We start from the raw sequence: 16491 nt of genomic DNA on the forward strand, positions 1-16491 counted from the left end.
CGCCCAGCCCCTTTCCCCTCGATGCCCCCGAGCTACCCAACCACGGCCACCTGATTTGCGCACCCCGCGACCGGATTAGAAGCGGATCCGGCCAGTATTGAGCTCGCCCGGCTGTGGGAGGCCGCATCGTGCCATGGACTGGCCGGACACCGGGCCAGAAGGCCCAGGCAAGGCCCAAGGCCGCATGTAGGTAGTGGATCCTCCTCTAGCCACTCGAATATACACTGTCAGTGGTCTGCCGGCAGATACACGAATGGTGGTCGGCCGGGCTCGGTGCTAGCCCAAAAGCTCATCGGCACACCGTTGCCACTCATTAAGTGCGACGAGTGCTCAAAGAAGGTCATGCGCCGCGTGTCTACAACGCCGGAACATCCCGGATGGGTGTTCATCAAGTGCTTAAACGATAGGGTATGTGCTACTTTAGCTTCGGTTGTGCTCTCAAATTTGACTAGTTGTGCTAACTTAAAATTTTACTGTGTAGAATGGATGCAAGTTTTGGTATTAGGAAGAAGAGTACATCGATATATTGATAGAGCGCAATTTAGTAGATGTTCGTGCAATTTTAGCTAGCATGAAGGCTAGAGATGAGACTAGTGCACTTGTTGCTAGAATAGAGGCTAGACATGAGACTAGATGTGAGGAAGCAACGTCTACTTCTTTACACTCGAAGAAGAAAGAAGCATGCAAGATCGAGCCTCCATAGATCAACAATGAATGCATCGAGAAGGCACTATCCAACTTACAAGAGCAGTTATGGAAGTTGGATATCTTCTAAAATGTATTCTTGTGGTTCTTTTTTTCTTTGGTCTTGCTTTTCTAGTCAAAATTTGGTGATGTATTCCCATGTATCAAAAATCAATGATGAAAAAAATTTATGGGCTTGCAAAGAAAAATATAGGCAGACAGGATGCGGCCAGGATGCGTCCGCGCGTTGGGCGCACGCTCCCCGCATCCCAGAAACTACCCGAACACGACCCCATTGCCCTACCCAAACAGACAGAATCCAGGCAAAACAGATGTCCGTTTGGGGTCGTGCGCTGGAGTTGTCCTTATCCCCCGGCCAGACATGGGGGGAAGTCACCCAGCCACTAGCATCCCACCTCGTAGCGTCATTATTGGACGAGCGTAGATCGAGCAGTCCTTGCTCCCATTCCGCCTCGTTATCGTGTCGACCAGGAGGTCTTGCCAGACGATGTCTCCATTCCCTTGATCGCTGCGGAGGTCGATTCAGCACAAGGAGCGGATGTACCCGGCACGCCTTCGCCTAAGGCCAACTCCAGCGCACGACCCCAAACGGACGTTCGTTTGGCCCGGATTCTGTCCATTTAGGTAGGGAAATGGGGTCGTGTCCGGGCCATTTCTGGGATGCGGTGGCCGTGTGCCCAATGCGGTTGACGCATCCTTTGGCCGCATCCTGTCCGCCTTCTTTTTCAAATGTAAAATTTTGAATAAACCATGCCCATAGTTCATGCCAGCGGCCTAGTCCACGCCGGCAACATAGCCTGCCTACATGTCCTCGGCGGCAACACATCCAGCCTACAAAATGAATAGTTTTGTCGGCGGCAACACATCCAGCCTCCAAAATGAATAGGTTTCTCGTCGGCACACAGCCAGCGGCCGACACCCATTCCAGCCTCCAAAAAGAACAGCCAAGGATGAACAGACCACCTAGTTCAGGCCGTCGGCGTCGAACATCTCCTTCTACCTGGGCTCGAACCAGCTCCTCGTCTTCTCACTCATCTTGGTCAAGTCCACGCTCATGATCGCTAGGGCCACCTCCTTTGCTTTGGTTGCGGCATCGGTAGCCTCGATGTCGAGCTGCCTCTGCCTGACCATGATATTGGTGGCCTCGATGTCGAGCTGCCTTTGCCGGGACGCCTCCTCCATGTCGATCTTCCTCTTCTTGGCCGCCTCCTCCATCTCAAGCTTCTTCCTTTGAAGCTCTAGGTATTGCTTCATTTGCTCATCCTTACTTTGTCGCTTTTTCTCGTCCCTCACATCCTTTTGAGACAACATGCCGTGCAAAGTCTCATCCAAGGCCATGGATGAGGCATCATGTATGTCGTCCATATCGGAGTTGGTCTTGCCCCTCGGCCTCTTCAACGCCTCACCATCTCCACCTCCGGCCAACGCGGTCGTCTTCTTGCCTCTCTTCCTTTGAAGTTCACGGTATTGATCTTTGAACTTAGGGCAATTGTTGATGAGTGTCCAACAATGCGTAAGAGTGAATGGCTAGTCATTGTGGCGGCCCTTGAATGCTTCCAAAGATTGAAATGCCTACACGATCAACAACAATTGAATATGCAAACATATAGAAGGCCGAAGTCTCATGGCCATAGCAACAAAAGATAAGAGATCATACCATGTCCCCAATGCCGAGACCACTCACGGGCCGTGCTTCAACGCTCTCAAGTGCGGCACAATACTTGTTGCATTCTTGCTGGATGAACAACCACCTCTTTTGAATCGAGGTGATGCCACGGTCGCTCGTAAATTGGTAGGGCGCAAACAAATTTCTTTCATGGAATGTTTTGTGAACTCTTGTCCAAAAAACGGGTCTAGCCTTTGTGCCTTGGCGGAGCAAAACCGGGCGACAAAGGCGTGGTCCACGACATCGACGAGGGGCAGTGCAGAGGCCTGGCGACCGACGAGCCTGTGCTCGCCGGGCGCTGCCGAGAAACTCGCTGGACGGCAAATCCCAAGCATGAGGAGGCATGCGCTTTGTTGATGATGTCCTCCTTATCGTCGACGTCGGTCTTGCGCCGTGCAGCCTCCAACGCATCGCGCTCGATGGCGAACTTGGTCGCGGCGTTCTTGCCCTTGGCCGCCGCCCTTCGGTTCCTCCTCTTGGCCGATTCCGCGTCCAGCTCTGCGAGCTCCGCCGGCGTGAGTTCCGACCGCGGCTTCTTTGAACCCTTGGCCGCCTCCTTCTTCTTCACCTTTTCGGGCGGGTCGAGAACCTGGCCGTCGGAATTCGGTGGGGCATCGGCCATGGACGACAGGGTGGTGGGCGGGACGTGGGAGGGTTTGGGGGGAAATTGCGTGAAATGGGGCGCCTGGGTGGTGCTTTGTGCCACCGACGGGCAAGCCAGGTGAGGACAAGCGGGCGCGTCCCGCCCGTCCATGCGCTGTCTGTTTCACCTCAAAAGCAGCCCAAACTTGGGCCGGGGATGGGTCGAAAACGGACATAAAATGGACAAAAATCCGTTGGCGCCCATGCACTGAGCCGTTTAGTTTGTCTGTTTTACCCCAAACGGACGCATCCGGATAGGATGGGGTCACGCGCTGGAGTTGGCCTGAAGACACCGTCTTGATACGAGCGGCTTCAGACATGTAGGACAACCCCACTAGAGGCCAGCCTCCGGATGATATCCCCTCGCCAGGGTCCCCTTGAGGCTTTGTTCGGTTGTAGTGGAAATAAACCTCTAGTGGATTTAACCCTCTAGAGGATTAGGTGACCCCCGCTTGACACCAAAACCAATCGGGGACCAAATCCCTGCCACTATGCAATCCAAGCGTCAGGTTGAATCCGTTCGGAGGTCATCAGGTTGAATCTGACGAAGGTGCCGGGCTGGCCGTTCCAGAGGAACTTGGAGCCGTATTCGATACCCTGCAGATCTTGTTCCTGGATTCAGCAGTTCGGCCTTGTACAGGATCACGAGGCTAAGAATTCAATCTTCACACTTCAAGATTCAAGATCCAAACCAAGAACTCATTATCCAAGAACCAGACATTAGAGGAGGAGCACGGGCTTACCGGTCCACCATTAGGGAAGAAGCACGCCGGCTATAAGGTCGTTGTGGACTTGTGGTCGCCACAGGCGCCGCTGCTCCGGTCGCCGGCGAGCTCACACCACCGCTGCTCCGGTCGCCGGCGAGCTCGTGCCGCCGCTGCGGTTGGATGAGGTGCCGCCGGTTGGCCAGGGGAGAGGAAGAGGAAGGGGAGGGGGAAGCACCGCCGCGGTCTCCTCCAGTAGCGTTGTCGCTGTCCCTCCGTCTCCAGCGCTGGCGCCACCACACAATCGAAAGAGGGAGAGAGGGGTTGGGGAGAGAGAGAGAGGACTCGAGCGGGGGTTTCTTCCACGGGGTGGGAGGAGAGGGTTACTTCCCGGCGGTTTCCGCGTGGTTTAGGAGAGGTTTGAGCGGGATTTTATATCGGCCGGTGCTAACCGAAGGAACGCAGAGAGCAGACTGGGATTGAACCCCGATCGGGCAAAACCCACGCGGATAGGGGGGATTGGCGCTCAATCCCGGCAGGGTTGGGCCAAACCGAACATAGCCTGATGTGGTCGCCTCCGAGGAGGTTGTGCACGACGTGGAGGAAGCTGCGCACATGAAGCGCCCTCTTTCTTCCCTCGGGAATAGGGGCTCCCCCTCCAAGGCGAGACTCCTTGACGGAGACTACACGGGGAACGCCGGCGACGGCTCCCCACCATTGACCAGCGAAGATTTCATTTGTGGCACCCACCAAGCCATAGACCAGCTGGCGGACACACTTATGTGCCGCGAGCGGGCCCTCAGGGTCAGGGACTGCGAAGAGGCTAGTGTTTCTGAAGCGTTTTAAAAAACAAACATAATTCTTGTAGAAATAGTAGGAAACAAGATTTGACCCCTGCCAGCTAACTTGAAACCTTTTAGGCAATAACCACTAGGCCAAAGGCCCTTTGTTGTCCAATATATGAAAAATACTCTATTAGATCCTTCTTTTAATACAACATAAGCATGTAGGAGTAATACATAGCCAGCTTGTTATACGTATTATTTTATGATATAAATTAGAAAATAAAAAAGAATTCATAATGAACTAAAAGTGAACTTCCAGAAAGTTTATAAATTTGAAAAGGTTCATACAAAGTGAAAAAAGTTCGTCAATATGAGAAAAAAATCAAGAATTTGAAAAAAAAAGTTCATCAAATTTTAGGAAAGTTCACGAATTTTGATAAAAAATTCATTGAATTTGAAAAAAAGTTAATTGAATTTGAAGAAGTTCATCAAAGTTGGAAAAAGTTCATCAAATTTGAAAAAAATCTTCAATTTTGAAAAAAAGTTCATCAATTTTGAAAAAAGAGTTCATAGATTTTGAAAAAAAAAATCATCTTTTAGAAAAGATCATTCAATTTACCAAAAAAAGGAAAAAGGATAAAAGCTAAACAAACCCGTTCCGAATAAAATAAGAAAAAAGAAAAAACTAAATAAATAAAAGAAAACATGTAAGAAGAAAAGAATGAAGAGTATGTAAGTGAGCACATATGGTGAGGATGGTGGGGCTGGTAAGAGCAAGGGGCTGGTGAGAGCAACTCCAATCGCAGGTACCCATTTCATCGCCCTAGTCCGTTTGGGTCGGCGCAGACAAAAGTGGAGGCCCAACGCACTGACACATTCGCAAAACGCGTCCACGCGAACTCATTTGCGACAGAAATGTGTCGGCGCGAACGCGAAGCGGACGCCTCACGCGCCTTCTCGGTGTCCGCCGCGTCCCCACCTGGCGGCTGTCCCCCGGGAGAGCGAGGAGGAGGAGGAGCGGCGCAGGGAGGAGGCAGATTACCAGGCGCGCATGGCGGAGGCCATGGCGTTGTCCGCAGCCGGCGACTACAACGTGCCGCCGCTGGCCTCGTCGTCCCCAGTGAAGGCCGAGCCGGAGCCGACCCCATCGAGCGCTACCCCTGGGCCGGGATGGTGCGCGAGTGGGTCAACGCACCACCGGTCTGGATGAGGGCGACAGAGGCGCAGGAGCGCGCCTACCTCGAGCAATGGCGCCAGCGCCGGCTGCCCGAGGAGCGCCGCGAGGGCGAGTACCTCGAGCAGCTGGAGCGCGACGCCGAGGAGGAGCGCCACGAGGCCGAGGAGGAGGAGCGCCGTGCCCGTGGCGGGGCACCCCAGCCGGCAGTGGATGACGTTGCCGCAGCCTGGGAGATGGCGTTCCCTTGGGCTCGCCCGACGCTGATGCTGATCGACCTCATCGGCCCCGACGACGACGAGGAGGATGCCTAGGGCAGCGCGCCGCCTCGTAGTTTTAGTTAATGTAAATGTGGACGCGTGGACTCTACTCAGCCTTTTTGGCCGGCATTAATGTTTAATTAATATTTTTTTATTTTCGAAATATGTGTGTTCTATTTTTTTCGCGCGACCTATAAAATGGGTCGGGCCAGCGTTGGGCACATGCGCCGATCCAAAGACGAAAGCGGACATAAGTGTCCGTTTGGGGAGAGCAACTAATTAAGGAGCGCTCCTTCGGGAGCCTCGCAACGATCAGTGCCACTTGGCGCGCTCACAGCCATTCCCCATGTGTCGCGCTCTGGACGCTCCCTCCGGATTTTGTTTTTATTTTTATTTTTACGCACGCGTTTTCCGCTTTTTAAACGGTTTTTTCCGGATTTTTTTTGACGTTTTGGTTTTCTACCAGTCTTCCCTACCTTTTCGACCAATTTTTTTTCGAAAAAGTAATTTTTTGCGCAAAAAATGCAAATTTTTTTCGCGAGAGTCAGGGTTGTGCTTTCACGAGAGGCACGGCCGCGCCTCTTGGAAACGAAAAAAATGTGTTTTTTGTTTTTTTTCTTTCGCGAGAGGCACGGGCGTGCCTCTTTCGGAAAGGAAAAAACGAGTTTTTTGTTTTTTTTTCTTTCGCGAGAGGCACGGTTTTGCTTCCGCGAGAGGCACGGTTGTGCTTTCGCGAGAGGCACGGGCGTGCCTCTTTCAGAAAGGAAAAAAACGTGTTTTTTTTTCGCGAGAGGCACGGTTTTGCTTCCGCAAGAGGCACGATTGTGCTTTCGCGAGAGGCACGGTCGTGCCTCTTTCGAAAGGAAAAAAAACACGTTTTCTGTTTTTTTTCTTTTTCTTTCGCGAGAGGCACGGTTGTGATTTCGTCAGAGGCACGGGCGTGCCTCTTTCGGAAAGGGAAAAAACCCGTGTTTCCGGTTCGGTTTTTTCGTCGGGTTTTTTATGAAAAAAAAGTTCGTCAAAACCTATCAACATGGATCTAGTTTTGAAGATCTCGACGCGAGAAATCCAACAGCGAAAGTGGTTTGAGATTTGGACGCACAGTTTAAGAGATAAAACGTTTTGGATAAATGGATCTAAAAAAAGAGAAAACTCCCAGGTTGCGACAAGTGGCGCACATGCAGCGAGTGATCTCCGCAAGAAGTACTCCTTAATTAGTGATTTCGCCGTTTGGGTCGGCGCGTTGGAGTTGCTCTTGATGCAGTTTTTTGGTTTTAACAACAGAAAAAAAATGGAAACAGAGGTCGAGCCCAACTAGACGTGCGCGAGTGAGCGCCCGTTTGCAAAAACAGTAGGAGCGGGCTCGTGAGGCGCCAAATAAGGATATGCCTTCCTATATGGCCTTACGTCTCCACTTTTGGGGCCTTTTTCCTTTTTCTGTTTTGGTAAAAAAAAAGAGGGACTGGATCAGACTTGCGCAACCAACCGAACCCGGTCAACTCGAGCTTGCCATATCGCATCACCCCTGCGCCTCCATAAAACCCTCTGCTTAGTAGTAGGGTTTAAGGCGCCACAGTATATACCACACCAACGTGGGCAAGGAACGCACTGCGTCTCCAAGGTATGCTCCGCCGGCCGCCGCCATCTCGTCTCTGCGACATATGAATGCGCTACTGTGATTAGCTGTGTACTTCGCCATCTTTCACGACTCGTGGATGGTTTGTGGTTTTCAGTCTTCTTTGTTTTTTGAGGTCCTGATCTTCATTCATTATTTTGCGGTAATTACTTTGTCGAGATCTGCACTGCACCACGGTTCACAACCGCCATCGTTCTGGTTTCCTAACGCAAGTTATTGGGTCTCTTGATGAGGGTTTTCACCTATCGTGGTCGAAGTGCTGCTGTTTTTCGTTTCAGTTTTTGCATCTCTTGGTCGTTTCCTTTTTTTCCCGGTACTTGTTTGGTTGAGATCTGCACCCGCCACGAATATTATCATGTTTTTTTTAAAAAAAAAAGGGAGAACCCATCGTCATGATGCACACAGCCAAAAAAAAACATAAATATTTTGAAGTTTATTTTCCTTCAAATAGTGCGCACTACTCTGCATGCTCTCAAGTCTCAATTATATGCTGCATGGTGATTTGGTGATTGATTTTGACTGCACAGGAATCCTGGGGAGAGCAAGGGCAGGAGCTATGGGGAACTCGTGTGTTACTGGCGCCAGCAGTAAGGATTTGTTTTCAGCTTCTCTTTGCTTCTCCTTTATAACTGGACCTGCCTGCTATGCATAATGTATTGTGTTATTTTGATTGATGCTACTATAATGATGCAAGCAATACTGTTTCTAGTGGCTGTAAACTCTTTCTTTTGGGCATCTTTTCTTCTTCTTACTTGAATTAGTCTAGATCGTTGATTTTATAAAAAAGATTCAGAATGTTCCTTTTATTAGCAAAATTCAGATAAAATTTGAATTGTCTTACATAAATGTATTATATTGATGCAAAAGCAGACGCTCTGTCTTTCCTTTCACCTCATGTTTGGCCAAAGTAACAATCTGTTGATATTGTACTGGTTGTGTAAGAATTTGCTGCTGTCGCCAGGCCATTCAAAGAAGGAGCAGACCCAGAAAGCCGTCGAGGCACCACCTTCTCCTGTGGAGCAGACAACCTTCAAGTGGACAATCGATGGTTTCTCCTCACTCCTTGACTTGGATAAAGGATGGACAGCCTCCAGGGTGTTTGAGATCAGTGGGCTCAGATGGTACAATTAGCATGCTACTATTTCTTTTCAGCTTGTTCCCCATAGCATATCATGATGAGAATTCATTCTCACTTGTTTCCTCTATTCATTTATCTTGACTTTTTTTTTCTCTTTTGAGGTGACCTTTCATTTGACATTTATTCGCAGGTACTTGATGCTGAAATCTGAGATGGGCTCTAGGCCCATATTGCAATTTCTGAAAAATCTCTAAGAGCCCATGTGGGTTATATGGCACTAGGTGTGGTGGGAAGTTTAGTCCCACCCCGGAAGTGGAAGGAGAGTTGGAGTGGTTTATAAGGGTTTCTCTTCTACATGCTATTGGAGCTTGAGAAGAGAAGAGGCCCTCGCGCACTCCTCCTCCGCCGCCCGCCTCGCCACGCCACGCCTCGTCACGACGCGCCGCGCCGCGCCGCGGGTTGCGGGATTGAGCCGAGCCGAGCTCACACCTAGGTTTTTGGGCAGCGATTACGCGACTGCTCGCTTCCGATCGTCTACTTCCTCTACGTCCGCGTCGCCTTCATCATCACCATGTCCACCGACGCCGACCGTGCCGCCGCCGAGAAAGCTGAAGCCGACAAGAAGGTCGCCGAGGACGCCGCTGCTGCCACCAAAGCCGCGGCCTACTGGAGGGTATAACTCGTTTATCCCGCTCCTGATTATTTTCATATTAGCAGTATGTGTAGATTTGTCTACTGTTTGCTTAGTATGTGCATGTTTAGATCAGAGTCAGTAAGTCATCAACTTAGTCAATGCCATGCTAGTGATTTACTCATGGATTAATTTAATCGAGAAATTGCCTATTTACTCAACAATCCAAAAACCTATTATGTGTAGGAATTTCTCGGCAAGTGGTTTTGCCGCTGCACTGAAACCGGATAAGTTTACCGGTACATACTTCAAGCGTTGGCAGACTAAGACCACGTTATGGCTCACGACTATGAACGTGTTCTGGGTCACCGGTGTCTCCACGGGAACGATTGCTCCTGAACAGGAGAAGGCGTTCAAGGAGGCTACCGTTGTGTTTCTCGGAGCAGTTCTTAGCGTGATCGGAGATAAACTGGTCGACGCATATTTACATGTGCATGTCGCCAAGGACTTGTGGGAGACGCTCGAATCTAAATTCGGGGCCGCCGATGCAGGGAGCGAGATGTATATTATAGAGCAGTTCCACGATTACAAGATGGTTGAAAACCGTCCTGTATTGGAGCAGGCTCATGAGATAATATGCATTGTTAAGGAACTTGAGCTTCTCAAGTGCGAGTTACCGGGCAAGTTTGTCGCGGGCTGCATAATCGCTAAGCTCCCTAATTCCTGGAGGAACTTTGCCACCACTCTGAAACATCAGAGGCGTGAATTCTCTGTGGAGGATGTCATTGGCCATCTGAGTGTTGAGCAGAATTCGAGGGCAAAAGACTCGCACGGAAAAGGGGCCGAAGGGACTTCTGTTGCCAACATGGTGAACCAGAAGAACTTCAACTCCCACAAGCCCAAGGGAAAGAACGGTGTCCAACACAATACCGACTTTAAGAAGAAGGGTAGGAAGACCTTCAAGAAGAACAAGAAGGACGAGGGCTGCTTTACTTGTGTGTGCTGACATTTCATTGTTCACTTCTTACCAGGTCACAGGTCACGGGTCCGTATTGATGGGGAATGGCGCGAGTGCTTCTGTTCATGGTGTTGGCACGGTCGATCTGAAGTTTACTTCGGGAAGGATCGTGCAGCTGAAGAACGTGCAGCATGTCCCCGCCATCAAGAAGAACCTCGTTAGTGGCTCCCTTCTATGTAGAGAAGGGTTTAAGTTGGTTTTCGAGTATAATAAATTAGTTGTTACAAAATATGGACTCTTTGTTGGAAAAGGTTATGAGAGCGGAGGGATGTTCCGCCTTTCCCTCGCAGATTTTTGTAATAAAGTCGTGAACCATATTCATTCGAATGTTAATGAATCTGAAGTTTGGCATTCACGTCTTTGTCACATTAGTTTTGGTGTTATGACGCGGCTAGCCAAGTTGGATTTAATCCCGAGTTTCACTTTAGCCAAAGGTTCTAAGTGCCTTTCATGTGTGCAAGCTAAGCAACCTCGCAAGCCTCATAAGGCCGCGGAGGAGAGACACCTGGCACCATTAGAACTCATACATTCTGATCTTTGCGAGATGAATGGTGTGTTGACTAAAGGTGGAAAGAGATACTTCATGACATTGATAGATGATTCCACTAGATATTGCTATGTGTATCTGTTAAATACTAAAGATGAGGCTCTACACTACTTTAAAATCTATAAGGCAGAAGTTGAAAATCAACTTGAAAAGAAAATTAAACGAGTCCGGTCAGATCGTGGTGGAGAGTACTTCTCGAGTGGGTTTGATTCCTTCTGTGCGGAACACGGCATTATTCATGAGAGGACGCCTCCCTATTCACCCCAGTCAAACGGGGTTGCCGAGCGGAAAAACCGTACTCTAACTGATTTGGTTAACGCCATGTTAGATACATCAGGTTTATCCAAGGCATGGTGGGGGGAGGCTATATTGACGGCATGTCATGTCCTGAATAAAGTTCCGACAAAGGATAGTGAGATCACTCCCTATGAGAAATGGGCAAAGAGAAGGACGACACTCTCGTACTTGCGCACTTGGGGCTGTTTGGCGAAAGTCAACGTGCCGATCCCCAAAAAGCGTAAGCTTGGACATAAGACCGTGGACTGCATTAATTTGGGCTACGCTAAGAATAGCGTTGGCTATAGATTTCTAGTAGTGAAATCTGAGGTACCTGACCAGAAGATCGGTACAATTATGGAGTCTAAGGATGCTACATTCTTTGAGGATATTTTTCCTATGAGAGATATGCAAAGCACTTCTAGACAGGAATCTGAGGAGACTCCTGAACCTGCCATCCCTATGGAATATTATGAACAAACACATGATGAAAATCCCGAGGAGGATGACGAGGAAACCCTTGGTAGGGGCAAGAGACAAAGGACTGCAAAGACCTTTGGTGATGATTTCTTCGTGTACCTCGTGGATGATACTCCCACTTCTATTTCAGAAGCGTATGCCTCTCCAGAAGCTGACTACTGGAAGGATGCGGTCCGTAGCGAGATGGATTCCATCATGGCTAACGGGACATGGGAGATCACTGACCGTCCCTATGGTTGCAAACCACTGGGATGTAAGTGGGTGTTCAAAAAGAAGATTAGGCCCGATGGTACGATTGAAAAGTACAAGGCTAGGCTTGTGGCCAAGGGCTATGACCAGCAAGAAGAGGAAGATTTCTTTGATACTTATTCACCTGTGGCTAGACTGACCACCATTCGAGTATTACTCTCGTTGGCGGCCTCACATGGTCTTCTCGTCCATCAGATGGATGTTAAGACGGCTTTTCTAAATGGAGAGCTAAAGGAGGAAATCTACATGCAACAGCCTGATGGCTTTGTGATAGATGGTCAGGAAAGAAAGGTGTGTAGGTTGATAAAATCTTTATATGGCCTGAAACAAGCACCTAAGCAATGGCATGATAAGTTTAATACAACTCTGACATCTGTTGGTTTCGTTGTTAATGAGGCTGACAAATGTTTATACTATCGCCATGGTGGGGGCGAAGGAGTTATACTGTGCTTGTATGTTGATGACATACTGATATTCGGAACAAACCTCAAAGTCATTGAGGAGGTCAAATCGTTTCTATCTCAGAACTTTGAGATGAAAGACCTTGGTGTGGATGATGTTATCTTGAACATCAAGCTACTGAGAGATAATGAGGGTGGGATCACACTTCTGCAATCCCATTACGTTGAGAAGGTGTTGAGTCGTTTTGGATATTCGGACTGCACACCATCTCAAACACCATATGATCCTAGCGTATTGATTCGAAAGTCCAAAGGCATGGCTAAAGATCAATTGAGATACTCTCAAATCATTGGTTCACTGATGTACCTAGCGAGCGCAACGAGGCCTGACATCGCGTTTGCTGTGAGCAAACTGAGCCGGTTTGTTTCCAAACCGGGTGATGTACATTGGCATGCTGTTGAGAGAGTTATGCGCTATCTGAAAGGTACTATGAACTATGGACTTCACTATACCGGATACCCGTCGGTACTTGAAGGGTATAGTGATGCGAATTGGATCTCTGATGCTGATGAGATGAAGGCCACAACTGGGTATATGTTTACTCTTGGAGGTGGCGCTGTTTCCTGGAAGTCTTGCAAGCAAACGATCTTAACGAGATCGACAATGGAAGCAGAATTAACGGCATTAGACACATCTGGTGTTGAAGCGAGATGGCTTCGAGATCTTTTGATGGACTTGCCATTGGTTGATAAACCGGTTCCGGCTATCCTTATGAACTGTGACAATCAAACTGTCATCACCAAGGTGAAGAGTTCAAAGGACAACATGAAGTCCACCAAACACATAAGAATGAGATTAAACGCTGTTAGAAAATTAAGAAACTCCGGAGTGATAGCGTTGGACTATGTCCATACGGCTAAGAATCTGGCAGATCCCTTTACAAAAGGGCTATCACGTGTTGTGATAGATAATGCATCGAGGGAGATGGGTATGAGACCCACATGAGTTGCCATGGTGGTAACCCAACCTATATGATCGGAGATCCCGTGAACTAGGACCTGGGAAAACAAGCCAGTGGTGAACTGAGGAGAGTAACTATACTAACCCACTCCGTTGGAGATGCAATACTCTCGATACTGTATGGTAGGATGACTACGGTCTCAATGTGTTCCAAAGCTTATAAAAGCAAGATGCTATCCTACAGAGCGATCTTTGGAGGAACACACCTATATGAGCCCGACTGCTGGTCACAGTCTATGAGATTGGGGTGATCTCTAGTAAGCTCATGAATAGGCCAGGAGTGTGACTTATATGCTCCACCCGAGGGGTCAGCCTTCGGTAGCCTAGTACTAGTAAGACATGTAGTGAAACTTCTTCACGCCAAACTGACAATTCAAGGCATAGTCCATTGTTCAGTTGTGAAGGAGTGTAGCCACTTGTTCTAGGTGAAGTTCAACCTTAACAGGTCTTTACTGAAACACTGGTATATCGAAACAGCAATTGGAACAGAGGACACAATGGGCCCTCGAGATCTGGTGGGGGATTGCTGAAATCTGAGATGGGCTCTAGGCCCATATTGCAATTTCTGAAAAATCTCTAAGGGCCCATGTGGGTTATATGGCACTAGGTGTGGTGGGAAGTTTAGTCCCACCCCGGAAGTGGAAGGAGAGTTGGAGTGGTTTATAAGGGTTTCTCTTCTACATGCTATTGGAGCTTGAGAAGAGAAGAGGCCCTCGCGCACTCCTCCTCCGCCGCCCGCCTCGCCACGCCACGCCTCGTCACGACGCGCCGCGGGTTGCGGGATTGAGCCAAGCCGAGCTCACACCTACGCGCTTATTTTTGCCAGTCACTAACGGAGAGTTTTCTGACAGCTGGGCCACGATCTGAGACGTCGGATCGTGGGCTGTCACGGACTCGGACGTGGGTCGAGCCCACGTCTCTCCACGCGGCTGCGCCTATAAGTATGCGGTGTCTCCTAACCCTAGCCGCCACGAACAGATCACATCTGCTCACGCGCACGCCCACCGTCGTTCCTTTGCTGCTGCTGCCGCCGGTGACTCCATCCCGTCCGCCACGTACACGGTCGACGGGAGAGCAGGTCTCCGAAACCACGCCCTTCTGGTTCCTGTACGGGGTGAGGGGCGAATAGGTTTTTGGGCAGCGATTACGCGACTGCTCGCTTCCGATCGTCTACTTCCTCTACGTCCGCGTCGCCTTCATCATCACCATGTCCACCGCCGCCGACCGTGCCGCCGCCGAGAAAGCTGAAGCCGACAAGAAGGTCGCCGAGGACGCCGCTGCTGCCACCAAAGCCGCGGCCTCTGCGTGGCCTACTGGAGGGTATAACTCGTTTATCCCGCTCCTGATTATTTTCATATTAGCAGTACTAGCAGTATGTGTAGATTTGTCTACTGTTTGCTTAGTATGTGCATGTTTAGATCAGAGTCAGTAAGTCATCAACTTAGTCAATGCCATGCTAGTGATTTACTCATGGATTAATTTAATCGAGAAATTGCCTATTTACTCAACACTTGAAACTGAACCCAAGGGACACCAAGAGTGGCGACCAAAATGAATATGTTTCTCTTCGGCTTGAGCTGTCGCCAGCATCCGTGAGATCTGACACGGTCGTGGAGGCAACTTACAAGTTCTTTATATATGACCAGTTAAACGGAAAGCACCATGAACAACCTCAAGGTACCTGTTATTTCTGGGGGAAAAAAGTTCTTTGACCTTCCTAGCTAGCTGGATACTAGATTGATGGTGTAACATATAACCTGCTTCGCGACAAACATTACAACTGAATATTTTGTTTGCAGTGTGCCACAATTTTCAGACTACAAGCACAAGGTCTGGGACATCATGCATGATCCCCCTCGCCACACTGAAGGAAAAGTCCTCTGGATTCCTTGTCGAAAACAGCTGTGCTTTCGGTGTCGAGTTTATCAAAGTTACTGCTGCTAAAACTAATGATGCGACAGAGAAGCTGTTTGTTCAGAAGAAGATAAACAAAGTCTCGAGTATTCCAGAAGTCTACACCTGGGACATCGAGGACTTCTTTGCGCTCAAAAGCCCGAGCCACTCTCCAGATTTTGACCTCCATGGACACAAATGGTGATACTTACTTACCGTCTTGAATTTGCAGTGCTTAGCATGACTCATAGCGTTACCACTTAATTACTGGATTTATACAGAATTTACTGAATTCATATTTGAACATAAAGACTTGTCATGTTTCACTTTTTATAAGAAAAAGTAAAGACCCTTGGAGTTCCACCTTTTCTTATCAATGATGTATTAAACCATGCGATGCTCCCTAATTTTCAGGTTCATCACCATCGATCCATCTGGATTCGATAAGAATGGAAACTTTATCTCCTTGTCCTTGACCATGAAGGTGACGGACACACTCCATGAGAACTCCGCGAACCTGGTAGAATTGGACATACGCATCAAAAACCAGGGAAGTGGCAAGGACAATGTACAAAAAGGTTCGCTCTTTTAGCTTAAATTTTTGCACTATGGACCGGAGTTCAGATGCGAAATTATCATCATCGCATTTACTGATTGACACCTTTATTTATCTATTTTGTTTTGGAAAACGATAGGCCGGTGCGAGTTCTCAAAGAATGCTAATAGATGGGGATGGGGCAATTTCATATCACCGGAAGATTTCAAGGACTCTTCAAATGGTTATCTCGTGGAAACGAAATGCTGCATTGAAGCTAAGGTTGCCGTTATTGGTGCCTCCAAAATGGAGTAGCTAGACTGCACGTCTTCCCTGTATTGACATGTGCCAAATGCTTATGCTCGTATGTGCGTTTACGAATGTGCCTGTAGTTGGCTACTTGGCTTGAACCGCGATTCTGCCTCTGTATCTTTTATGTTTATTGTTTGGTCGTGTCGAACTTACTTAATGTGCGGATCTCAAGTAAAAGATTCAAAAATGGCTATTTTTCTCAGCTTCCTGGTTATGTCTTGTTGATATTGTGGCATCATGAATATGACAGACTTGGGCGTGGCAAGACGGAATAAGTATCTCCACTCAAGCGGCCATGAAACCGATTATATTTATCTGAAGAAGTTCTTCAGTAGTAGTGTGTGTACATGTTGAGCGGTTAACTACTTAGTCAGCAATATATGCTGATCGACAATCTATTTAGCAGATACCCTTTGTTATGAAGGGCATGGTTGTCTTAATTTAGAAAGAGAAGTGCTATGCACATGACAAATTTCAG

The 16491-nt window shown here is 48.6% G+C and overlaps 1 protein-coding gene across 1 annotated transcript; it reads left to right on the forward strand.

The window, feature by feature from the left end:
* Positions 1-5672: 5672 nt before the first annotated feature.
* Positions 5673-16016, forward strand: LOC123077907 (uncharacterized). The gene is made up of 6 exons (XM_044500275.1): positions 5673-5984; positions 8515-8695; positions 14783-14950; positions 15073-15367; positions 15581-15727; positions 15845-16016. The coding sequence occupies exons 1-6, from the start codon at positions 5673-5675 to the stop codon at positions 16014-16016; spliced, it is 1275 nt and encodes a 424-aa protein (XP_044356210.1).
* The last annotated feature ends 475 nt before the right edge of the window (positions 16017-16491 follow it).

The sequence above is a fragment of the Triticum aestivum genome, chromosome 1B (genome assembly GCF_018294505.1).
Source record: "Triticum aestivum cultivar Chinese Spring chromosome 1B, IWGSC CS RefSeq v2.1, whole genome shotgun sequence".
NCBI classification, from domain to species: domain Eukaryota; kingdom Viridiplantae; phylum Streptophyta; class Magnoliopsida; order Poales; family Poaceae; genus Triticum; species Triticum aestivum.

What these genes read in the sequence shown, in the direction of transcription:
- LOC123077907 (XM_044500275.1), top strand. Translation starts at nt 5,673, where the DNA reads ATGGTGCGCGAGTGGGTCAACGCACCACCGGTCTGGATGAGGGCGACA. An exon ending in CCGACGACGACGAGGAGGAT is followed by an intron (nt 5,985 to 8,514) that starts GCCTAGGGCAGC and finishes TGGTTGTGTAAG; the next exon opens with AATTTGCTGCTGTCGCCAGG. An exon ending in GCACCATGAACAACCTCAAG is followed by an intron (nt 14,951 to 15,072) that starts GTACCTGTTATT and finishes TTTTGTTTGCAG; the next exon opens with TGTGCCACAATTTTCAGACT.